The sequence below is a fragment of the Lepisma saccharinum genome, chromosome 19 (genome assembly GCF_977018435.1).
Source record: "Lepisma saccharinum chromosome 19, izLepSacc3.1, whole genome shotgun sequence".
Classification (NCBI taxonomy): domain Eukaryota; kingdom Metazoa; phylum Arthropoda; class Insecta; order Zygentoma; family Lepismatidae; genus Lepisma; species Lepisma saccharinum.
The window spans coordinates 15,437,606-15,463,870 of NC_139247.1; the positions used below are offsets into that span (position 1 = coordinate 15,437,606).

General features: G+C 38.2%; 1 protein-coding gene across 1 annotated transcript; it reads left to right on the forward strand.

Moving 5' to 3' along the window:
* The first annotated feature begins 309 nt into the window (after positions 1 to 309).
* LOC146003078 (uncharacterized) lies at positions 310 to 23,115 on the forward strand. The gene is made up of 3 exons (XM_083141248.1): positions 310 to 932; positions 15,108 to 15,716; positions 22,545 to 23,115. Exons 1-2 carry the CDS (start codon positions 416 to 418, stop codon positions 15,707 to 15,709), a joined length of 1,119 nt encoding a protein of 372 aa, XP_082997374.1. The 5' UTR covers positions 310 to 415; the 3' UTR covers positions 15,710 to 15,716; positions 22,545 to 23,115.
* Positions 23,116 to 26,265: the final 3,150 nt, after the last annotated feature.

Sequence of the window (26,265 nt, forward strand, 5' to 3'; positions counted from 1 at the left end):
CCTGTCCTCCTTCGGGCATCGGATGAGCACGCTGCTTGTCCCTTAGCACACTTTGCAATGCGCCTCCCCCGCTTCTAACCAACACACTTTCCCACCTGCGCGATCCTCATTATTGCCGTGGTTTCCTTTCTCGACGGCCGTACCATCATTCACCTTATGCAACCCTCCCTCTCTCTCCCCCTAATCCCCCTCCCCCGCGTTTTATCTCGCAGGGGGTGGGGGCTCGGGAACCATCCGAACCTACTGACCGTGTTTTCTTAGCGATTTGAATAAAACCAGCGGGTACGTTGTTTCCCGTGTCAGTATTACCACAGTCCTGCAGCTCTCGAGTGGGTTCTATAGCATGTCCCGTAGCGTCACCTTGCGACATTGAACTTCAACAGTGCCAGTGTTGAGATAGTGTTGAGTTGCAACAATGGGACGTTTTATTCTTCTAGGCATCCTCTTGCTGTTTTGCCTCAGCGAAACGGCCAGTGGTTATTCCACCGGTGCAACGTTCGCAGGAACGAACGAGGAACACGGCAGGAAATTCTTAACACAAACCAGCGCCGACGATGTAGGGGAAGAGAGTATTTTCACCAGCATCTACCGGGAATGCTTGGCAAAGCTGTCGTTCTCATGCTTGCAGAAGAAGGTCCTTCTGTTCGTGGACAGATTGACACGAAGCGCCACGTACAGGCTGAATGACTATTTGTCCGTGGTTCGAAACACGCCGTATCCCGAAACGGCGCCGGAGATCAAAGAAAATGACCTTGACGCTAGGCTCCCTAGAACCCTACAGGAGAAGGAAGACGCCTTGGAGACCCTCCTGGAAGAAAGGATAAACAGATTCTTCAGGACGCATTCGGTGAGGCTCACACTACCTGGTACCGGTGCCCGGGATCTCAAAGACAACACGGTTGACATCAGCCTTGAAAACACAGTCGGAACAGGTAAGTTAATGTTCCATAAACGATTATTAACAGTTACTAACATTGTTTAGGGAAGTTTTGAAACAAAAATATTAGATCTGGGTCGGTACCACTTTAAAACGGATACCGATATCTACTCTTACCGATTCAATTAAAAGTTGTTCAATAAGTATTAATTTACCACAATTTGGGTTTAAAATATTTTTAAAATTACATCAGAATATGAAAGATACCTGTTATGTAATAAAAGAACTACAGTTTTTAAACATAATATTAGTTCAAAATCAATGAAAATTCGAATTTTTCATGACTTTTAGGATAATTAAAAATCCGAATCCGGGAAAGTGTCGTGCGCCATATTTGTGAACACTGCGAACTATCAAAACGCCGGAAAAGTATCGGCCTGTATCAGTAAATAAATCCAACCGATACTTTCCGATATAAATACCACTGGTATCGTCCGATACCGATACATCGGCATCGGTATCCGCTCAGCTCTAAAAAATATGCAATAGTCAGGATTGGCATGATTAAAACAAAAGCGTTTAAAACATCATGTTTTAAAATGTTTAAAACATCATGTTTTAAAATGTTTAAAACACAGGTCTATGTTTCTTTTACACGAGTTTAAAACACCCCTATAATTAAATACTATGTGGATGAAAAAGTTTCGTTCTTCACTTAATATACATTGTAGTTATTGTCAGTTTATTTTAATGCATTCACCAAAAAATGTGATAGTTGTAAAACGGAGTACCTAATGCGAAAATAGTGTTGAGCCTGGCAACCAACAAGTTAGTCACGTGTTTAGTTTTACCATCCTTCCTTGAATATTTATTTGTTTGTTTGAGTCTGTTGTTATGTCAACTTTATGCACAGAAAGGCTAATCGGGACTGGACCTACAGTTCAAAGTGGAATACGAACAATTGCGTGCCTCCACTGATTGGATATTTGTAAAATATATCTTATCAATAGAAAATAAGTCTTCTTGTTATTTGTTTTAAACGTTTTTTATTTAAAATATGTTTTCTGTTCTTGATTAAAACGGTTTTAAACATTTAAAACATAACATAAAAAGCGTTATATTTATTTCTATGAAAAGAAAACAACGCTATCAACAATATCAAGTTATGCTGTCTAAAAACGGTCTGATTCCTTCTGTCACTCTTCTTGTGTTAAAACTCTCGGTACAGTATTTACATTAGACAAAAAATAATTTAAAATACATTAATAATAATAATAACCCATAGCTCTACAGCCCGTGAGGGCCTTGACTTACCTACCGACTGCTGGTCTCCCTCCCACACTGTTCCTCCGTCACCTGTTTTAAAATACATTATAAAGTTATTTAAGTGTAATAAAATAGTTTACTTGCTCATATTACATATAAAAAACCATGAAAATATTGACAATCAATCGAAAAATAATAGACTAACATAAAATTACGTTGTACATATGGTGAAAATGTCATATGCAACACATCACCTTTTCACTTTAACGTATTTGATAATAAAAAGTAAAAGAAAAGTGAGACGTAGACTTTACAACTATTTGCAAACTAGTGTTTTTTTTGTAATGCCAGAATTTAAATATGTAAAAGAAGCACTTCAAATATAAATATAATTAAGAATTACAAAGATGTTTAGACATAAATGGACATTGTTTAATTTTTAGTATATTGCTCTGATATAGCCTATACGGAAATGTAGTTTTAAACCCCAATATCTTAAATACTTTCCCAAAATTTCATTTATTCTATTCACTCTATTTTTTATCTCAAATTAGTTGTCACGTGATCATCCTGAAACAAAGTTGTTTTTTTTTTCAATAAATATACATTTGTACTGTAAAACTCTGCATTCATAAACAAAGAACATATATTATGTTGATTTTTCTCTGAAATTGAAACGGTTTTAAAGGTCTAAGGTAAGTGAATTATTTACTGTCAAGGAAATCTTCTAACATTAGAGTCTTGCAGACCATATTTATAGGAATTTTCTTTATCTTATATTACGTCGCTTTTCTGCCTCTTGAGGATAATCGTGACAAGGAAAAATGATAATTACATGTAATTGATGAAGGGACACTCCAAGGGAACAACTATGCCCATGCAGGGGCTCGAATCCGGAATCTTCAACACTCGGAATTGTCAATGTGAAAAGCCTCAGGTTTATTGAATTAACACGTGTCAATTTATTTTTGATAATACGTCGATGAGACCAACCACTAGAAATTTCTATGCACACTAATGAAAGATGTCTGAAATTAATGGAATTAAACTGTCTATTAGATTTGTACGTGAGATATTGATAGTAAATATACTCTCCCAGAAAGACTATTGTTTATACATTGTTGTACAATTCTTCTAATTCTTGATATCTGTATATGATTAACAGGAAGGAACGACCTTTGTTTCAGCATTAAGGCTAGTAGACATTGTCACGTTCCCTGGATTATTCTCAATGGATCAACTTACGTTTGTTCCTCAACGGTGAGCCTGAGACTTATCAGCCTACTTTGAAGCCCTCAAGTAGTGGAAAATCAAATAAGGATATGTTAACGTAAACCTTGAACTCTCGCACACCAAAAATATATTTAGATGTCAGTTAATGTTAATATATAACACTTGCACTCACAATTAAACTTCTTATTACAAACAAAATTGTATTAAGATCATAATACTTCTTGACTACACAAATTAACACATTCACTTTTCCAAAAATCACTTCCATTCTCCACCAACATTCATAATATCTCTCACCTCACAACCCACAATCAAAAGTTTTAAGGTTAGTCCATAACCATAACAGACTACCCAATTGAACAAAACAAATTACGTCATAATAGACAATTAACATATTAAACATATCAAACACTTCAAATGATACAATAAGTGGGTGCGTATCAACATTAATGAACAGAGGCTAGAATAAATTATTATTAATCCTTTTAAATAAAGTAACTGTCAATACATCACTTAGTTGCTAGGAGTTAGGTGAAATTTAGCGGTCTTAAAACGTTGTTAAAACATATTGGCATTTTTACACACTATATCCTCTTCTGAAAAAAAATGTGTTTTATAATAATTGTACTAGAGGCTCATAAGTTGTAGTGATTTTAGTGCCAGTCTTTCAATGCATAAATTGCCCAGTATATACCAGGTACGCATATATTATCATATAGTAAGCTTCTAAGCTCATATTTCAACATTTTCAGCAATTATAGCGTTGCATTTTCGTGTTTTGAGTTTTCCAATAACTCTGGATATTATGATCAACTTGGTTCAAGAAATTACACTAAGCAAGCCATACATTATTTTTATGTTATGTGTTTCGCTAACTATGTCCATACAATTTATAGTTGCTATCCAATGTTTTGCTCAAGTCTTCCAATCTTCGCTTCTTCGTTTTTTCCCCAAGGGAATCTCCCGTGATAATGAAACATTGTCTTCCCACAAAACAAACTGCATAATCCTAATGAGCTCAGATGTTTCACACGAAACAGATTTGCTAAGTTTATTTATAAAGATGTCACTAGGGCAGCGAAATAATAATTGTGTTCCATCGTGCTGCAAAACAATAGCATCTTTCACCTGACAAACACAACTTTTAATTAAAACATCGAAATTAGGATATAATTAGTTACAACAATGAAACGTAAACACTTATAACCTTGGGAACTGTTAGTAAGAGGTAAGTGTTGAGTTGGTGTACATTTTGCTCGTAGGTTACACATTGAAATAAAAATCCGCACTTATATTCATATTAGGTAAATACTAATACTTCAGAAACTAGCCTAAAATTACAGCATAATGTGAAAGACTGTCGTGTCTGGAAGGTTATTTTAAGTGTTCGGCATATTCTAATTGAATAAAACCTGATCTTCCTAACTGTTAATCATCCAAGTTCGGAGATGACAGTGTTTTATCACATTCTTTTAGATTTTTGAGAAAAGCAGGCCTCTTTCACTGTTGCTGGGGAAGTTTTTGGTTAATCTTGTCATTTTAATACTTTGTGTTTGTTCTGCGCGGGACCTTTTACAACCTTGCAGTTTTAATCTTTCTCAAGGGGCTCTTTACACCCTTTTTAACTCTAAGGTAAAGGTTTTACGTAAGAGAATGATTTTTTGGTATACTTTGAAGGGTTCAAAATGACTATGCGTGCCGACGTAACCAAATAATTTTAACTCATTCAGTAATTAATTTAAATCAATTATATTTTAACAATATGGTAATTATTTTTAAGTCCAGTCTTGAGTGTGTCTATGAGCATGGCAAGTTCAGAATGCAAGGCTTCCTGGTAGGGTACGGCAGGGATCCAGGGTAAAAAGTGGACAATTCTCTTGGTTGCTCCTAATTAGTGTCTTTTGTCAGTTCATAGTAGACTCTTATCGTCACGATTAATATCTAGAAGCAGTAAAGTAGCAAAAAGTAATTAGAAACAAATTAAATGTGATGGACTGGTAACTATCTGATTCATTTCCAGCACATATACTGTGAAAACCAATAAATGTCCTGGTGTTTACACAAATCATCATTTTAAGAAATACCTGGTAATACTTGGTAGAAAGGAATGTAAAGTAATTTTTGAAGTAAGTCTGACACTAATGATGAACAGATTTTCTCGGACTATTAACTAGGTGAGTTGTGGGAAAAATTTCAACCTTTCGAGAGCTAACGTCAATCTATAATCTTTCTTCTCCTACCCTAAGGATGAGAGTAACGTTAACTCTCGAAAGTTTGGAAATCCTTCCAGAACTCCTGGTTGCTAGCCCGAGAGAATCTATTCAACAAAGTATTTTTCGCCTTAGAGTGTCTGTAATTTTTGCGGTACCAGCCATGTGGGTATATCCGAGTTCGATCCCATGCAGGAACAGCAACAGTTCTTTCTCGATTTAGCATGAGCAACAGCGACATATACTTGAAAAGAAATAGCAAGCCTCTGTCCGGAAATCCAGATAAGAGTAGTGATTTGACCGAACCAAAAGTCGATTCACAGACCTTGTCAAAGAACTCTATCGTTTTGTCATTCACATATACTGAAGCTTGTTGACAGAAAAAATAACAATTAGATTTACTAAACAAATATAGCTATTCAGGTGAAATATCATTTTTCACTTCGGAGTTACCAGAACGTCATTCCATGGCCACAGAGCCATTGCTCATCACTTTGGTACTTGGCTACATTCCTTCGAAACAAATTCTGTTTGCAAAACAACGGTTTCATGTGTGGTGGTGGGGATGAATGTAGAATTGCAATATCCAATAACGGTGGATACGATAAGTCGATAATTCAATGTACGTAGCTCGAAATTGAATGTAATATGATACTCAAAGTGGCCATATGTGACGAAATTAATGATGTAGAAATACTGTTACATCCAGCAATTACGGGGGGGGGGAGGGGTGCAAATGCCTGCCCCTCACTTTTTGGCACTTTTGCCTCTACAGTATGCTAAGCCTTATGTATCAAGGGATATTAAACTGTCTTTCCCCCCCCCACACTTTTTCCACCTTGCCTCCCTAGTTTTGGAACCCAATCACCGCCACTGCATCCATAGGAAGAAAGTTCAGCACTGTTATTGAAGAGGAAGTATATATTTTTTCACATGTGAACTCGGCATGGTACCGAGACGAGGTGGGACTTGCCTTATCTCGTGAATATTATTCATGTTCCAGTTCTTAGTCTCATCTCAAGTTGTAAATAGATGTTTCCTTCTTGATTTCGGCTCGGATTGCAAATATCTGTCTCATTCTGGGACTGGTCTCGAGTTGTAAGTAACATTATGCGTCTCGTTCGTACTCTGCATCTTCTCTGAGTCTATCTCTTGAAAAAATATAATGGCTAAAAATATAGTTTTTTTTTTTTTTTAAGTTTTGTTTTACGCTTACTATGCACAGATAGGCTAATCGGGACTAAGAGGGATCCTGGGTTCGAATCCTGGCCTGAGGATGAAAGTGCTTTACGATTGTCCTTTCATCAGTTTCATCATATCACTCATCATTCATCTGAGGAAATGACGTCCTGGTTTATTGTTTTAACGCACCATAACATTAGCGCATACTCCCTGAATGTATGCGGGCGGAGGCGAGCTTCATTTATGGGGTGTTCCCCCTTTAATTATTCATTTAGTATATCACTCATCCTCGTCTTCGCGATTCGGCAAAAGTGGCAGGAAAGCGAAATAAAAAAGAAATCAATTCAGCAATAATCGGGACAAGACCTAGCTTAAAGTGGGATCCTAACCACTATGTGCCTCCGCCTGGTATGGAACCCAGTAACTATGTTACCACTATGCCATCGGGAAGACCCTAAAAATATAACATTAAAAGGATATCGAACCCATCTGTAAATAACCAATTGGTGTGACCAAAAAAAGCAGTTTGGATTTAAACGAAATCATGTATGACTTACATTCTCATTTACCGAAGTCCAAAGCAGAGTCTAATGGCAGGAAAGAGGCGCTAAATAACAAAAATCAAATCAAAACCCTTAACTTCTAAATTTTAACAAATCTGAAAATTTTCTGGGAGGAAATACCGCCTGGCTCTTGCCAAGTTACACCTATAATAAAAGCAACATATATGATTGTACTTACCCATAAACGACACGATTAGTACCCGATATCATCGAATAAATCATTTATAGAAGCTATATTTCTTGTTCCCGGTGAAACCACGGCAGTTTGAGTCCCGATTAGCCCTACCTGTGCGTAAAATGGACTTGGATAATATTTTTCACACAACTTGATCAATAAGTAGGCCTTCACCTACGCGAAAAGTTTTAACTCTCATGCTAAAAAGGAATATAGTACCTTAACAGCAGTTGAAACCTGTTTTGAGGTCGGAGGTCGCAGGTGACGACTGGGTTCAAGGTTCAAGCACTTGCCAATAGAGTGGAAACAAATGAAAACCGGCCCACACGACCCGACGTCACGACACGACCCGAAATTCTTCGTTGTGTCAGGAAAGAAGCACGCCAAAAGCCTACTGAACCACGACGGATGAACCGTTAATATGTCCACGAGGAGAAGGAAAGAGAAGTTTCAACCTTGACATACAGAAACCCTTCTCAAAGGCTGTTGCAAGGATACATCGTGTTCCGAGTGCAATGTTCCATCATTCGATGTCCCGGTAGTCGAAATTAGACTCACGATTCGATTCCACTGTTGCACATTTCAAATTACAACACTTTGAAGTTGTCATTACTTCTGAAATTTCATTTTCGGAATAACGCCCATTTTAGAAGGAAGCATTTCCTTTAACATCTTTGCTAGCATAAATGCTATGTAAATGCTTCCAAATATTTTATAGCATATACTTAGTACTTTACACGGAAGCATTTCATGTAACATTTCGTTTAGCTTTTGCGATTACAATGTATAATATATACAGCACGAAAGGCACTTCAAGTTACACCATCTATGGTGAGTGCACGATTTTTGCAATTGAAACAACTCAAATATTATTTCCTACGTGTACGGTATACGTTGTAAAGTACGTATTTAAGAAGCGCCATTGCTTTGTACCTAAAACCTTTTTATAGGAAACATTATTCTTGTCGGTTGAATAGTTATCGGCTTTTTAAAATGTGAAGTGATACGTTGTTTACATCTCACGCAGCCGCCATTACAACTGCACTCGTGACCTAGAGCTCGCTTCTTATTGATTACGCCACGAAGAATGCTAAGGACGGATCATATCCTTGAGAAATGCCATGGTATCTGAAATGCAATAAGATTTTTCACTTTACATGGTAACATTTTGTTCATTGCATAAATGTTAAGAAGTCAAATCGAAAATACAGAAAACCGACAATATTTTGAGAATATTTTGAATATTAGGAAATTAAGATGTGGTGAGAGCAGTGGCGTATGCTGGTTCTAACGAGTGGGTAATCTTCGACCCTTGATCCTCAAACTCCAAAAGTTTCCGTGCAATTTATGTCAGGATCCATATTGGATTTAGGAATATTGTGTCGGAATATTTGTCTTATTGCTACGACCACAATCAATTAATTCTCGTTATTGCAGTTTAATATTCGTGTAGAATTTCAAATAATAAAACAAGACAGTATTATAAAGCTATAAAAAGAACAACCTGTGAAATATAAAATGAAAGACGTGCACTAATGAAATAACAACCCGCAATATTAATTTAAGTGCAAAATCCAACTTACTCCAGGACCCGATTACTTGTGCCGTACCACATCCAAAGCACGCTGTTTGTCCAGTTGCACGTCAATACGTGTCTGTGCGAAAGATTGCAGCTTAACAAAGGAAATTATTTGACTTTTGGATTTTTCATGTTTGGTACAAGCGTTGCAAAGATTGTTTAGATTACAGTATCCGCCCCGCGTCCATACATTCTTTTCAGCCCCGAAAAGTAAGCACGGCCAACCAAAAAGCAAAGCTTATTAACACTTATACTTCCTGTCAACCATAGTGTTTTGTCATAATTTGCTTGCAAAAATGCCTCACATATTCCCGATTTTTGTCTTTGTGTGTAGTAATAAGTTCAAGCGATGACACTGGCCTACCTGTATTAACAATTTGCAACTTCTCCTGAAAAGATCTTGTTCCACCAGCAAATCTTGTATCACATCCATTACCCTTTAACACAGCACTATCACGACAAACACTAACACCTAAATAAATAATAAACACGAAGCTAACGACTACACGCATTCAGTTTCACGCGCCAAACTTCTGTTGTTGTGTTCCAGGCTAAGAATAAAATTCCCTATGAATGATAAAAAAAAATCCCTTTCCGAGCTCAAAATGACAGATTTTAAAAGTTCGAATCATTGCAGGCCAGAGCCAGAATTTTATTTCGGGATGGGGATCATCCCTTATTAGCAGCCACCACATAAAGTTGAAACGTGGGGTTAGAAGTCCTGAAGATGAATCTCAGATTATTACAACGTATTATGCAAGGTGTTTAATCCTGCTAATGAAGTAAAATTAATTACCACTATACACTTTTTAAATTATATATTTGTAGGATTTCGGGGAGGGGGTTTTAGCCCCCGAGTCCTCCACCTGGCTACGTGCCTGATGTGTTGTTTCGTTTTATGTTTAATTCGTTCATCTTCATCACTATTAATCTAAAGAGGCGGAATATAGCAACTTAAATTAACTAATATATATATAATTTATTTTTGATATCTCTCCCTTTAAAAGAGGGGTCCCGGGTTCGATATCCGGTGGAGGCACAAGTTGTTCGGATCCCACTTTAAACTGTAGGTCCAGTCCCGATTAGCCTTACTGTGCATAAAGTGGACTTAGAACACCAACTCAAACCAAAACTCTCCCTTTAAAAAATATTCAGTTCCGTGAAAGAAGTATACTCGCTGCTTTTGAAGATTAGAGAGGAGAAACAATCACTATTTTTGTAAATACAAGGATGGGGGGAGTCAGCATATAGGTGCTTTAATTGCTTAAGCTTTGAATATTAATTTAGTTTGCTTCGTCTTCAATTTAAGCTTTTTCCTTTTGATAAATTTATGTTCAAGTGACAGAAATCAGCAAGACAGAAGCAAATATAAAGTGAAAATTAGCGTAGAATTGGTTTGCCCATGTTATTCAATTTTCCTGTTCTTCGCACTCGACCGGGTATGTTTCCCCTAGTTCAGCAGAGGGAACGGAAAAGGCTCTGAAGGTTGAGAGTGCGACCGGTGGACTCTCACAAGAAGGAGGTTACCCCGGCCACGGAATCACCGCGCCTGAGAAGCAGTGTTTCCTCCCCCTCTTTCCTCTCTCCTCCCTCCTCGCCAAGGGTTGTAAGGGAAGCGGGAGGAATGACGTCAGGGTGAGATTCCCTGAAGTCATTCCACCGGCTGGAGAAAGGTTCCCGGACATTCAGCGGCAAACGGTTGGAAGCATTCGCGCGCTGGAAGCAAAGAAATGTATGCATCGAAATTTGTTTGGAAGAATATTGCGAAGAAATGTATATATATATATATATATATATATATATATATATATATATATATATATATATATATGTATATACCGTGCGTCCATTTCGATCTGCAGCCGAGAGATCGGGAGAAGCGTGGCGGGCGGCGCTTGCAGAGTTGCCGACATTTGCGGCCTGAAATGCCCGCTTATTTTTATGGACATATGCAGACATTTATATAAATATTGCAAAACGAGCACTAACCTGTGTTATAAGAGTATGGTTTTAATTTTAGTAGCTTAGTGGCTGTATGTGCTGATGATTTTGACACTACCATCTCCTGTGAAACACGGCGTAGAGGTTTGTTTGGATAACTTTCTAACGCTGCCCCAATTTCATCGAGTTCATCGAGGAAGCTCACGAAAACCATTGACTTTTAATGGTTTCGTCGGCAGCGTAATCTTGATACAGTGTTGCACATTCGAAACCTCCAAACGATCCCCATCGACACAAAACTCTTTCAAGGATATAAACTTAAGCAGGACGTTGCTGGTCAAAACTATGATTAAAATGTTTTATTATCTGTGACTCTTATCGTCACTTCTAAAGCGTATTTTTTTGTGTATATAATTGCAGAACTTGGATGAATTACAGATGATGAATTATAACCCAGGTTAGTGCTCGTTTTGCAATATTTATATAAATGTCTGGATATGTCCGTAAAAATAAGCGAGCATTACAGGCCGCAAATGTCGGCATCTCCGCCAGCGCCGCCCCCACACTTCTCCCGATCTCTCGGCTGCAGATCGAAATGGACGCACGGTGTGTATATATATATATATATATATATATATATATATTTAAAAAAAAAAAAAAGAAGTACAGCCGGGTCATATGCGATTACCTAGATCAGTGGTTTCCAACTTCAAAAGGTCCGAGGGCCAAAATTATGTCCATTAGTTGATTGGCGGGTCGAATTTTTTTTTTGGGGGGGGGGGAATTAAAAATTACAAAAATTGTAAGTACTGAACAGAAAAATGAGGCCGATCTGGTTCTTTTATTAAAGTTGGAATGTCCACTTCAATTTCTGTATTTGAAAGTCTCAGAAGGTGAGGCAGTGAAGAATCTGCCAGTCGGCTTCTGTAGCGGTTCTTGATGGACTTCATTGAAGAAAAAACACTTTTACACGTGTATGTACTGCCGAACATCGATGTCATTCTTTGCCCAAAACTACGAAGGTTTGGATAGCGTTGCTTTGAAAGGTATTCGAAAAACTCGGGCCCCTTTTCTTGCCTAGTTTGAAGGAAATCACCTTGCAAATCACACAATTCAAGTAGGAGAGAAAAGCTTCTTGTTCTTCGATGTTAACGCCAAGAGGATTGATAAATAGCTGGATGCTTTGCACTGAATTCAGAAAAGTCCAGTGTTTCTTCATCTTCTGCTAGCCGCCGACAGCTTGGAAAATTGACCAGGTTATTCTTCTCCAAAGTAACGTTGAAAATCTTCAGTTTATTACGAAACTCACTTATGTTTCCCCTTAAATCTGACACCAGCTGGTTTCTTCCCTGCAATTCCGCAAAGCGAAGAGGTGGAAGCAGCCAAGTGAAGGGGTTGAATGCATGGTGTGAAGAGAACGTTACGTCACTTTAGATTCTTCTGGTGATTATTATTGACTGCAAAATCAATTCTACTTGTGACATTGTCTTTCTTCACAGAGCTTCCGTTCCTTCAGTAAAAATAGAACATATTTTAATAATTATACATAAAATTTATGTATTTTGCAAACTGGCTTCGCGGGCCGCAAAAAAGGCATCACAGGCCGCATGCGGCCCGTGGGCCGCCAGTTGGAAACCCCTGACCTAGATGACCCAGAGTATACGCCGCTGGCTGAGAGACATATGAGAAACTTACTTCTATTATTTTTATGACAGTTGCCTATGTACGATTTTTTCAAACTATAGTATATTTTATGTTATATATTACTCATGCTACATTACTGTAGTAAATAACTAATAATGCTCTTCACAACTTCACGGGGCAACAGGGAGTGTGCAGCCTCAGGCAGTCAATCCATCCTTATTACCAACCTCCAAAGTGCCGCAAGAAACAAACTTCTACGCTAAACATGCATGATCATGTGATATTTAGAAGTATAATAACTCTACCGCCACCATCTTCATTTTTTGAAGACCGTGCACACATTCTAAGTGTTACATAATTATTTAGTTGACAAGTAATAACTAAGGGTAGGATTTTCAGCAGGAAGACTCCCATGCTTCAAGAATATGTGGTATAATTTGGATCAGTTTGGAAGCCATCTTTCGTGCTTTGAACTCTGAGCTAGGTATAATTAACAATTCATTATTATCGTCGCGATTAACCAAGATAAGCAGAAAAACGAAGTAAAATAATCAAAAGAAATAACACCAATTTTGGCGAAGTTTTAAGAGTCATTGAGATGAATATTAGATGAGTCAATATGTAAGTAATCTTCCTGTGCATATAGTAGTACATTGGGTGTAATAGTTAAAACATTAAAAACTACTTTCACCTTTCGAAGTTTTTCAGCTATACTTGTGAGGCTATTGTTCTGTATTTTTACTATCATGAAAATATATTGCAAACAGAGTAATTATAACAAGAATCGCGATTTCTGTTGGGCTCAAGAGTGAACGAAATATTTGCAGATGGTTCTGTTTCGGTGGTTGTGGCTGCTAGCATTGTCTCCTTCTCTTGCTCTCTCGCCTTCTTTTGTCTTTCTATTTGTTTTATCTTTCTTTTTCTTTCTTTCATCCTCTGTCCATTCTTTATACCCCCACCACTCTCCCATTTAACTGTCTCTCTACCTTTATTTCTGGCATTATATTCCTCTCTTCGTCTATCTCTTTCTTTTCTATTTTCTTGCTGTATCTTCCATTCTGTCTTCCCCTTCTCTCTCCTTCTGTTCTTTTTCTTTCTATTATCTTCCTTTCTTTCCAAATATTTCCTCTCTATCTTTATCTGATTTTCTACCTCTTACTTTCTTCCTTTACCTATTTCTTTCAATCTTTCTTTCTTCTTCTGCCTCTCTGCCGCTCTCTCTCTCTCTCTCTCTCTCTCTCTCTCTCTCTGATTCTCTATCTCATTCTTGCTTTCCTTTTATTTCCTTTCTTTCAATGTTCCTCTATTTCACAAACACACACTCTCTCTCTCTGATTCTCTATCTTATTCTTGCTTTCCTTATATTTCCTTCCTTCCTCCTTTATTTCAATGTTCCTCTATTTCATACACACTCTCTCTCTGATTTTATTTCTTCTTTCTAGTTTCTTCTTTCATCTATTTTCTTCCATCTTCTTTCAACCTCTGCCTATCTGTGTCTGTCTCTGTCTATCTATCAAATCGCCCATTGTTCTTCTATTCATTTCTATCTTTCTATTTTCTTCTTTTGTCTATTACTTTCAATCTTCCTCTCTCTCTCTTTCTCTCTCCCACTCTCTCTTTTCCTCTGATTTTCTATCTCTTTCTTTCCATTCTGATTTTTTCTCTCTCTACTCCCATGTTCCTCTCTAAGAATACATGAATCTGAAAATTTCTCAGGTAATTTGGTTGGGTAGGGGGGTAGAATAAGATAATTTCATGGTGGGTAAGAGCCCACCCTTGCCCAGCACGTGGCGCTGCCTCTGCGTCAGAGTGCTATACGATTGTGGCTTGAAACAAGATTAAATGAAAGTAAGCTGCGAGACACAATATTGAAATTTCTTCCCGCAAATATACATGTATTGCTGAATGAAAATCACATTTTATGTAAAAATATGCACTCTATATAAACAGAACTTATGTAATATACCTCTAAATATGTCACATGAAATTCATTAGAGTTTCTAATGCTGTAATTCGCTGAATTGTATAATGTTTTTTCGTCACACCAGCAAGGAAAATGTTGCACAGATCCTGAAATGCCTAATTCCTTGCAATGTGTAATGCGTGTTGCCTAACTCTACGGCGAGGAACGAAATTAAAGACAAACTTTTCACTAGCAGGTTTGGTCATCGCCGTAAAGTTAGGCAACTCATTACAGTGAAGCGAGTATTTCAGGATATAGGTTTTCTACTACTTCCTATTACGAGTAACTGTACATTTGAGTCTTGCAGAAACGAATATTACCTATTTATCATATTTGTGAACTGAAATGAATATTTTAGAACTGAGATGCATATTTGTGAACTGAAATGCATATTTGACATATCTGACGTATTGTTTTGCCGAGCGGAGAGTCAAAGTCATATTATTAACGAGAGTGTTTATTCTATATTTACAGGAAGGTTTATGAAGAAGAAGAAAATGATGATGATGATGATGATGATGATGATGAAGATGAAGATGATGTCCCTGATCCCCATGATCCTTGGGTTGGTGGGCCTGAAGGCTTTCAAGGCGCTGATGCTGTCCACCATGTCGCTGGTGATCTCCGCCATCATAGGCCTCAAGAAGTTGGTGGCGCAGAAGAACATGAGCTCCTCCAAGAAAGTGGTGGAGTGGATGCCGGCGGGTGGTGGCGGAGGAGATCACCACCACCACGACCACCACCACGATTCGTCGTCCTTCGGCAAGGGCAGCTGGTCGAGTGGCGGCGGAGGTGGCGGAGGAGGTGGCGGCGGCAGTTACGGTCCACCCAGCGGGGGCGGCGGCGGAAGTTACGGTTCTGGCGGCAGCAGCGGCGGATACGGTGGTGGCGGCGGCGGTTACAGCGGTGGCGGAGGCGGCGGCGGATACGGAGGGGGCGGCGGCGGATACGGCGGAGGCGGCAGCTCTTACGGCGGCGGCGGCGGCGGGGGCGGTGGATGGGCTGCGAGGACGGACACCAACACGTGGGACCCCCACCAGGCGGCGTACAGAGCGTACTACAACAACACTGCATGAGAATAAGGTACGTTTGCACTGTTTACAGAATGGGGACGTTGCCCTCCCTGGAAATTGGTACCACTAAATATAAATTACAGAAAAGCAATAAGCTTATCATGAATCGTGTGTGAACCAGAAAGATGTAACTCCAGTTTTACAGGAGAGAGGAAGTAATGTACTTTTAGGAATATGACTGACTCTTAAAAGAGTCAGTAAGTTGGAAATACATGAATCCACCTTATTGTCATCGATTAGAAGTGTAGATATGTCGCTCTGACTTCAAATAGAGCTCTTCAGAGGAATTTATTTAAACAAAACTGAAAGCGCTTTTTTCGAGTTACGTTCCTTTGGTTCTCATATGACGAATAGCCAATAACAGAAATGAGGTTTGGTTAATTAGCATTCTATCAGAACATCCAAGGCTTCCGCGTAGCCAAATGGTGCTTTGGCCATTTGTGCAAGTGATCCCGGGTTCGATTCCCGTCTCGAAAGCCAGAAAACAAGCAGCTATGGGACTCGATTCGCTGACTACGCGAATGAAAACTCCACCCTAGTCCTTAGAGGAATGTTGCGCCATGAAGTTCAGTTTCGTTTAGCAGAATAACCAATATTTAAAAAATGAACTCATAGGATTATACTGGCTGTGAGTTCAGATACCGGAGCCTCGTTAGTTTGCAAAATGAAGTTCAATAAGCCGAATTCGATTTCCGATGTCCACTTAGTTAAAATGTCCTGTATATGTAGCCCCATTTATGTATTTGCTCTAAACTTTGTTCTATTATTTATGTCTGGAAAAGGGCTGCTCGAACATTGTTTGTTTGTTGTAATATCATTTTATTTATATTTTTTTAAAACACTTCGTCATCCATTTGGGAAAGGCACGTGCCCCCATGCCCCTCCACTAAAGCTGCCAGTGTGTTCAGCAGCTCTGGATTCAAGGTTGTTTAGTTTCGCGGTTAACTTGGTTAACTTGGTGGGTTTTCTAAGGTGGATGCGATTTAAACAAGACAAAGACCTTTATAGCAATGTTGCCAGATACGTGAAGTGTCGGCTGACGCGTGCGGTTGTATTGAGGAAACCAAACCACAGAATTATCAACCGCTCCTCGTCTTCATGCTCTTCCTTTTATTGCTTGTTCCGTTAGCGGTGTCGGTGATAAACAGTTGTACTATTTCCTGGTGTAACTACTCGTGTTGTATTCTGTGGTAGTAGATTTACACGGCCATGAATAATTTGCATGATGGACTTACTTATTTCGCCTGTAATTTTACGCTAACAAGTCTCTTGAAGTAAGTCACCTGCATTTCGCATTGCTTTGTAAGTTAGCCATGATACGGTGTCTGGGAACTTCATTGGCAGAGAACTTTGACACGTTATTTTCTTAACGAAAGAACATTGTGTTAAAAAACACAAGAACATGTTCACAGGAGGATTCACAACATTCGCTAGATGTCTCTCAGAGTATGAGTAATACTTCTTCGTTCGTTGTTTACAACAAAACTATTTTTTTACAAAGATATATAAGTAGATTTCACTTATTGTGAAGCAAAATACTTATTGTGTAATTCTGATTATTTCTGTAAAATATTAACACCTCACAATACTTACAATTCATATTAACAATACAACACTAAATCATAATTCATCCATTTTCAGTCTAGTTCAACTCCAACAAAAGTGAAACGACAAAACAAAAACGAAACACACATCGTAATCCGTATAGTAACAATTTATCAATATATACACATACAGGTTAGTCACTATTCAGTGGCATCTCAGAAATAGACCATAATATTGAATAAACACAGAAATCGCATGCCAAGTTGCAGGGATTACAAAATATCAATGAATATTTATCCAACGGGAAAGCTCCCTGCCAACAACTGTTGTTTCCGTGTGCAAGATTGATCCAAATGGGGTCATTCTTGCTAATTTCTTTCAGATCCATGTTTGTTTTGCCTTTGTAAAGGTACTTTGTAAGTAAGTTTCACAACAAGGATCATGTAACCTTTTCTTTCACATCACATGCAGGCTAGAGGGTTAGTTTTCTTCATTTACTATTTACTTCAATTACTATGAATCTAGATTAAACAGTTCACTATTATGGCGACATCCATGGCAAAGTGGTGTAGATCTCCGTGGAGGAGTGGTTAGCACAGCGCGCTGCAACGCCAGGGGGTTCCGGGTTCGAGTCCCGGTTGAGGCATGGTGTTTTGTATTTGTCCAAACGTGAAAAACTGAGAATACTGTAAAAATTGAAAAGTGTAAAAGTTGAAAAAGTGTGAATGACGGAGGGTACCACCGTGTAGGGGTATTCCTTTAAAAAAAATGGTTAGCACAGTGTTCTACGACGTCAGAGGTCCCGGGTTCAAATCTCGACCTGTGTATGGGCATTCTTTGCGAGTGTACCTTCATTAATTTCTTCATAATTGTATCATCACTCATCCTCACGATTGCAATTAGCCAAAAGCTGCGGAAAACTGACGCTAAATAATAAAAATCAAGTCAAAGTTCACTACTAAGAAACCTTTATAAGGCTTCTTGTGATCTCCAATATATTCAAATATTTTTTATAACTCTTCATTTCTCTTACGCTTGAATTTGTTCGAATTGTGTGTTTTAAGTCCACTTTATGCACAGATAGGCTAATCGGGACAGGATATGCAATTTAAAGTGGGATCCGAACCACTGTGTGCCTCCACCGGTTATCGAACGCTGGACCCCTTCATTACCACTAGCAATCGCGGAAGCTTTTATGCATTGTGCAAATCGAACTGAATTGAAACTTATTTATTTATGTGAACAGCTTTATACAGCATCTGTGCATATAAAATATATTCACATCACAGATAGCATTCTAATCACTAAGAATTAAAATAAAAATTAAAAATAAAATATATAATTCTTAAATTACATTATATATAAAAAGACGAACACCTCCTGCTCGAGAAGTCAGTCCTCACTAGTACTGACCCCTATCAAATGAGTAAAACTAGAAAAATAAATGCTCTTTTACAGTGCCGGATCTACAAATTTTGGGCCCTCTCGCAAAATGTTACCAAACGCCCCTTTCTACTTAAAATACACGTACTTAAGAAAAAGATGTCACCTTTGGAAAGATTTGATTTTTTTTATTAGTGTCGCATTTCTGACACCTTTGACTAATCGCTACGTTGAAGATGATTGATTTGGCTTATTTTGCTTCGTTTTTCTTCCATTTCTGGCTAATCGCGAAGATGAGGATGAGTGATGATATGATGAAAATGATGAAGGAAAGAAAGCTCATTCTCAGACGGGATTCGAATCAGTTACCCTTGGCGTCGCAGCGCGCTGTGATAACCATTCCGCCAGGGAGGTGAATATATCTCTGGAGATTTAGGTAGAATTGTCCTTCTCATACAGAAATTTCACAAAATAATTTACAGATGAAACTTTTGATAAGTCACTTTTGAGAGCTGTTTGAAGAGGCAACAATTCAGCTGGGAATGATGCCAATATATGTTTCATAATATTCTGTAATTGCTCTGCTTTTGCTATCACTTCGTCATATATTGGGTTTGGTATGCTGTGGTGGTTAGGTAAGCAAATCAGGTTTGAGCCCCCCCCCCCCCCCCAAGGAAATAGTAAATTCGTTCTATCCACGGGATTTTCGTTACTTGCTCCGCTATGGTCGACGTCTAGTAAGAACCGTTTCACCTCTTAACTCATTGTACGTATACGAGGGTTGCTATTTATGTATCCGGAATAACAAACAAACAAAAAAAAATGTATCAATGAAAATGGTTTTACTGTTTTTCAAAATAATCTCCATGATGATCGATGCACTTTTGCATACGTTTGAACCAATTCTCATAGCACTTTGTCCATTCCGATTGAGGTAGCTGGAAAACATGCATTTTGAATGCATCAATCGCTTCTTCTGGCGTCGAAATCATTGACCACGTAGCTATTCTTCACGTACGGGAACAAAAACAAATCATTGGGTGCTAAATCAGGGCTATACGGCGGACGACGCATCAATTCAATGTTTTCACCGGTCAAATACTGAGTTGTTTGGACCGATGTGTGACAACTCGTATTGTCATGGTGAAGAATGATCCTGCGTCGCTGGTTGTTTTTTCTGATTTCCCAGAAGACTTCTGGCAAACAAATGGTTGTGTACCATTCAGAATTGACGGTTCTACGATTCTCTAGCGGCACTGTAGCCACATTTTCATTTTTCCCCAAAAAACAGGCGACCATTTGCTTCGAAGAACTTCTTGCACGAATAACTTTTGTTGTGTTTTGCTCATCTTGAAACACCCACACCGTCGACTGCTGTTTGCTTTCGGGCTCATATGCATAGATCCAAAATTCGTCACCTGTGTGGATGTTATACCCGGTTTTTGAACCACCACGATTGTATTTTGTGAGTATTTGTTTGCACCAATCGACACGAGCCTTTTTTTGAGCGATTGTCAAATTATGCGGGATCCAACGCGAACAAATCTTCTTCACGGCTAAATGTTCATGTAATATCTTATGTATGCTAGTCATACTAATGCCCAGGGATGCCTCAATCTCACGATATGTTACATGACGATCTTGCATTATCAGTTCTCGCACAGGACAATGTTTTCTGGCACAACAACCGATTTTGGACGGCCTTGTTTAGATTCGTCCGTGAGCCAACGACAGCCACGATTGAATTCACTAAACCAGTGATATACAGTGCTTTTAGATGGTGCTTCATCGGCAAAAGTCGATGTGAGTTGATGTATGCACTGTTGTTGAGATAATCCATGTCGAAAGTCGTAGAAAATCATTGCTCGAAAATGTTCTCGAGTTAATTCCATTGTTGGCCACCGATGAAATTTTCAAGTCCCTGTAACAAACAAAAATAGCATCCGTAAGCACAACGTTCTGGCTACACATACCCTAGAAATGTCCAACTTTACGATTGATATATTAGATGTTACCTAGCAACATTAGTGTTGCCAGTTCCGGATACATAAATAGCAACCTATGTAGTACAATCTCGAGTTAGATCCACACAACAGATCTAGGAAAGAAAAACTCGCTGTTAGAACAAAAATAATGTTTAGTTTGTGGTAGGGGCCATTAAACGAAAGTTATTAACAGAAAACTTCGGCGTATTAGTCAACTTACAATGAATCACAAATCCTTTCATTTAACAATATTTAGATCGTGTTTTGTTCTTTGCTCTGCAGCGCTTGACAAATTACTATATACACATATTTGAGTATGTGAAGGGCATGACAAGGCCCCCCTAAAAGCTTGCTGATCTCCGCATCCCCGCACGCTTTACAGATTCGGCACTGCTTTTTCACTCCACATACACATTTTTCTGTTGTACTTACTAATGTGACTACCCTCCGCAGAAGTTAACCCCTCTGACTCCCAGTTTATTTTTGTAAGGCTCTTTAGCTACCTCTAACAATTGGATTGGATTGATTTCTGTTTTAAGGCCACTTCACAGAAAGGCTAATCGGGACTGGACCTACAGTTTAAAGTGGGATCTGAACCACTATGTGCCTCCACCGGAAATCGAACCCGGGACCCCGACGACGCTGCCACTGCGCCATCGGTCCTCTCCTCTGACAATAACATGTATCTGATTGCTAGCTACTTCTTCACCTATGTCCTATCCTAGGTATAATACTCAGTAAAGATATAGAAATACATGCATTGCTCTATTTCACGAATCAATGAAATTAGCACCGATTTCGTGGTTTCTTTAACCCTATTTCTAATTGCTATTTATCGTTGTGGTTGAAACTTATCTATCTAAGCCCCCAATAATGTCAGCATGTTTGGCAGAAACTTATATCAACAATATTAAGTAGCTGTAATTTTTCGATAAATATTGTCTTTAAGGTCACTTTTCCTTTATTTCACCTTAGTCCAGTCACTTGAAACAACGATCGGTCGATAAAAGTGTTTCAGATATCACGTAATATTTGTTAGTTATAATGCTAAACTGATATAATTCTGTACTTTGATTGTAAATTCATATTAAAATATCAACATTACATTTCCTGATTATGAAATATAAAAGAAAAGGAAGATCATTAGATACATTTTTAAATTGTTCGTTAACACAAGATTTCCTATCATCTCATATAAATAATAATAAACCGTGGTGCAACAGCCTTGAGGACCTGAGCCTACCTACCGAATGCCGGCCTCACTCCTACTCCATCTAAACTTTACTCTAGCGCAGCTAAATATTATCGGGTGTTTCATAAATACGGTTACAAAAAAATATTGCAAGTAAACTATTGAACTTACGTTAATGAAACCAGTCCAGAACGATCGAGGAATGCAAACAGTTTATGCGTGTGTGTTTTGTTAATCTGAGAGTTCACATCTCTGCCGCTAGGTGACACTCAAATCACCCACATCACTCACAGTGTTTGTGCAATGTCTTAGTCCTCAAGATCACGGAACCTTACACCGTGTGACTTCTTTTGGTGGGCTTTCATCAAAGACAGGCCATTCGTCTCACCGGTGCAGCCCTAAGGGAGCGTATCATCGCAGCGATAGACACTATCGACAGGTTCATGTTGATGCTAGTGTGGCAAGAACTAGACTATCGTCTCGATGCATGCTGTGTCACCCGTGGTGCAGACATTGAACATTTGTGGGTGTCAAAAAAAAAAACTGTTTGACTTTCTCGTTCCTTCTGGACTGGTTTGATTAACGTAAGTTGAATTCTTAACTTCCAATAATTTTTGTAACCCCTCAATTATTTCTGAAACACCCGGCATAATACGTATATATGTTTGTTTCTTGTATGCTCTGTAGTGTATGCAATATTTCATTACTAAATACACCTTGATACATGTTTCAGGTTTCGTTCGTTGACGAACAGTGCCAATATTCTCCCAATCTGGATGAAGTGCTTCTGCCTAACCTTGAACCGTGAGGTTTTGGAGTGAGAAGAAAGGAAATGAAGGGTTAAGGAACGCTGTAAATAAACGCTAAGTGGGATAAAAGTGCTCGGAATGCTTAGTGAGCGTGCAATCACAAACTGATCACAGAGATTCCATAGAGTGATGGAGAAACATTTGGGTGAAACGGGTTTCGTGAAGTGTTAATTTATTTATTTATCAAATAATTTATTTAATAGCAAATCCACCATGAAGTGTTACTTAGTAACCAATATCTCCCATATATGAATTTAAAAGTGTAAGTATAAATGCGTGAGTAAGAACGTGCAAAAGAGTTTAGTATCTTTATATGTTCTATGATATTTATGAATTCAGTATTACTCTGTTCTGTAACAAATTCCTTGGATAGCAACTTTGTAAATATTATTGTGAAAGCCTTAGTGAATTTGGAAATACTTGTACGTACCTGTACCTTCTTATTTATTACCTTCGCCAGTATGTTTCATGTCAATCAGTAACTTGAACATTAAATTATAATAAATAAAATATATTGTTATTATTTTATTGTCACATTATGCATAGAATCTGCATGGAATTTAAACGAGATGTAACTTTTTCAACATGATCAATTTATTCTTAAGTAATATAAACGATTCCAGTATTTACTCCAGGGGTCCCGGCATCGAAACCCGGCATGGTAGCTCACAGTCAATAAAGGTTTCATGTCGGGAATAATTCCTTTAAAGCTGAATTTTGGCCAGTTGTTAGAATACTACTACTAGTGCAAAATACCAAAAGTCCCCGCCCCTCCTCCCGGTCCTTCCCTCCCAGCACACCCTCCCCCAAACATCAATTTCGCAGACTCTTAGTTATTGACCGATATCTCCGTATTCAATGGCCGTAGATACGTAATCGTTTCTTGAGTCGTAAACCCCATTAAATGGGCTACTAAAAGATTGTGTTTAAATTTTCAATAATGTCAGTGGTTTTGCAGTAATTTAAAAAATAATCCCCAAAAAGTGAATTTTTTCTAGTACTTTCTTATGATTTTGCCTTGCAACTTTTTAATAAATTAAATGACAAGAAATTGTTTCGAATAAAAGTTGTAGCTTAATTAATAAGCTTTAAAACGATATAAGGTTTAATGTATTTTAATGAATGATACACCATAAAATGTATCCCCAAATGGAGGGTAGGACCAAAAAAGCGTGTCTTTATCACAGTCCGGCGGTTAAGTCCGGAATCATTGACGTTTTTATAAAAGCAAGATGCTTGGTAGAATAAATTGTTATACTACTCAAGATATGTTCAGTCGAGTAGCCAATGGCCATCTGCGTGCTGACGGCCGCCATATTGGATATTTCTTGATTTAATATATATCGGGAACGGTGGCACCTATTAACCTAAAGGAAATCGGTCTTCAGAAATGTTCCAAATAGTGTAAACTTTCATCACATATCAATAAATATATTTTCGAAAAACAAAGATAGTAGTTTTATAGAAAACTCACTATTTATAATACACCGTGTCCATAAATATACTGTCATACTTTAAAGTGGTATTACGTCGCTTTGGATAATCGTATTTAAATTAAATTGGTGACATTTGAAAGAAAAACTCTAAATATTTTTGTGCATGTCAACAATGGACACCAATATCAGCAATGGACAACAATGAACGAGATCAAACATAGAAACTGAAATAAATTCACTCCTGACAACAATGGACGATGCAGGTTCATTGTTGGATATTTAGCAGGCAGGCAGGTTACATGTGAATGTTTTCCTTTAAAATTGTGTTGTTATTACAGAAGATTTAAGAACGTAGTTGGTGTGTTTTAGAATATCATTACACGCAGAGTTTGGTGAACGTGTTGGTGTGTTTTATCATACCACGCAGAGTTTGGTGAAGGTTCAGCGTGCTTATAGGCGAAGATTTCAAAATCAGGCTCCTTCACACACGTCAATTTTGAAGTGGTACCGGGATTTTGTGGATCGTGGCTGCATATGTCATCAAAGGAAAGGCCATTCAGGGAGACCATCTGTCAATGCGGGAATTGTGGAACAAGTGCGGGAGGCATTTGTTCGTAGTCCTAAGAAGTCTGTACGTAGAGCTAGTCAGCAGTTGAACATCCCTAAATCCACTGTATCTAAGATCCTGCGTACGCGACTGAAGTTTCACCCCTACAAACTGCAATTAATAATTTTCAGTGATGAGGCAACATTCCACATTGGTGGAAAAGTGAACAGACATAATGTAAGGATTTGGGGGAGTGAGAATCCACATACAATTTTGGAAGTTGAAAGAGACTCCCCTAAAGTGAATGTCTTTTGTGCCGTATCGAAACGTCAAGTCTATGGCCCGTCTTTCTTTCGAGAGGATACTGTGAAAGGTCCAGCTTATCTTGACATGCTCACTGAATGGTTATTTCTACAATTGGAGGAAAATGAAGGCAATGAATTTATTTTTTAACAAGATGGAGCACCTCCTCACTGACATTTACATGTTTGGAAACATCTGAATGAGCGGCTTCCAGGAAGATGTATTGGACGTGCCGGAAATGATGATAATGTCTTCTACAATTGGCCGCCGAGGTCACCTGACTTAACGGTCTGTGACTTTTTGTATGGGGTTACATAAAAGATTGTGTCTATGTACCCCCATTGCCTCAAAACCTGCAAGAACTGCAAATTCGCATCACTTCTGCAATCCAGTCCATCCCTGTGGATATGTTGGAGCGTGTGTGACATGAATGGGAATATCGCCTTGATGTCTGCATGGCCACTCGTGGGGCCCACATACAATGTCTATGAGTTGTAAAATAGAATATTTGAGTTTTTCTTTCAAATGTCCCCAATTTCATTTAAATACGATTATCAAAAGCGACGTAATACCACTTTAAATATGACAGTATATTTATTTACACGCTGTATTTTATGTGAATAACTGCGAGTTGAAAGTCTTAATAATTCTTAAAGCAAACAAGATATTTTATATTTTGTAAAGTTACGAAATGTTTCTTAGAAGACTTTAGACGAACTGGACCCTTAAAATACAATTTATTTTTGTTTATAAATTTACCTTAAGTAACATTTTTTAGAGAAATATAATTTATGTACAACCCGATTTCATTTCTGAAAATTGTATTGAAAAAGAAGATCTATATTTAATGATACGAAAATAGTGAAAATTATTTACAAAAAGAATTGTTATGAATTTTTCATAAGATCATTTCGCTTCTTTGATCAGGTCTGAAAATCATATCCTTCACATCCACATAATGTAGTGGAGGCAAGATTTTCCATTCAACACTTGTAACGACCGTCCACTGTACTGTTTACTTGTGTCGTATTTTATGATTTATCTGTAGTTATCGCTAGCAAATACATAGTATTGTCAGCCATTGAAGTATCCCAGAACCAATGTCACTCTGTACTCCTCCAGTAGAAATCAGCAGAGCTGGGTTGGCAACAAGGGCACTTACAACAAAGATAACAACCCTATGGCTATAAGTGCTACAGGTTCATCCATGATACATAAATGTTAGTAATCTAAAGTTCTCATGTTGACAAAAGTGGATCAAAATAGCCCATTCTAACCATGTCAAAACGAGTAAAAACAATTGGGATGTTTCCCAATTACAACACATTTCCGGAAAGCCTTAAGTTCAGAACACTTTTC

Excerpts from the sequence above, each read along its gene's own strand:
- LOC146003078 (XM_083141248.1), top strand. The coding sequence starts at position 416 with ATGGGACGTTTTATTCTTCTAGGCATCCTCTTGCTGTTTTGCCTCAGC. Across the intron at positions 933-15,107 it reads TGAAAACACAGTCGGAACAG|GAAGGTTTATGAAGAAGAAG; the intron begins GTAAGTTAATGT and ends CTATATTTACAG.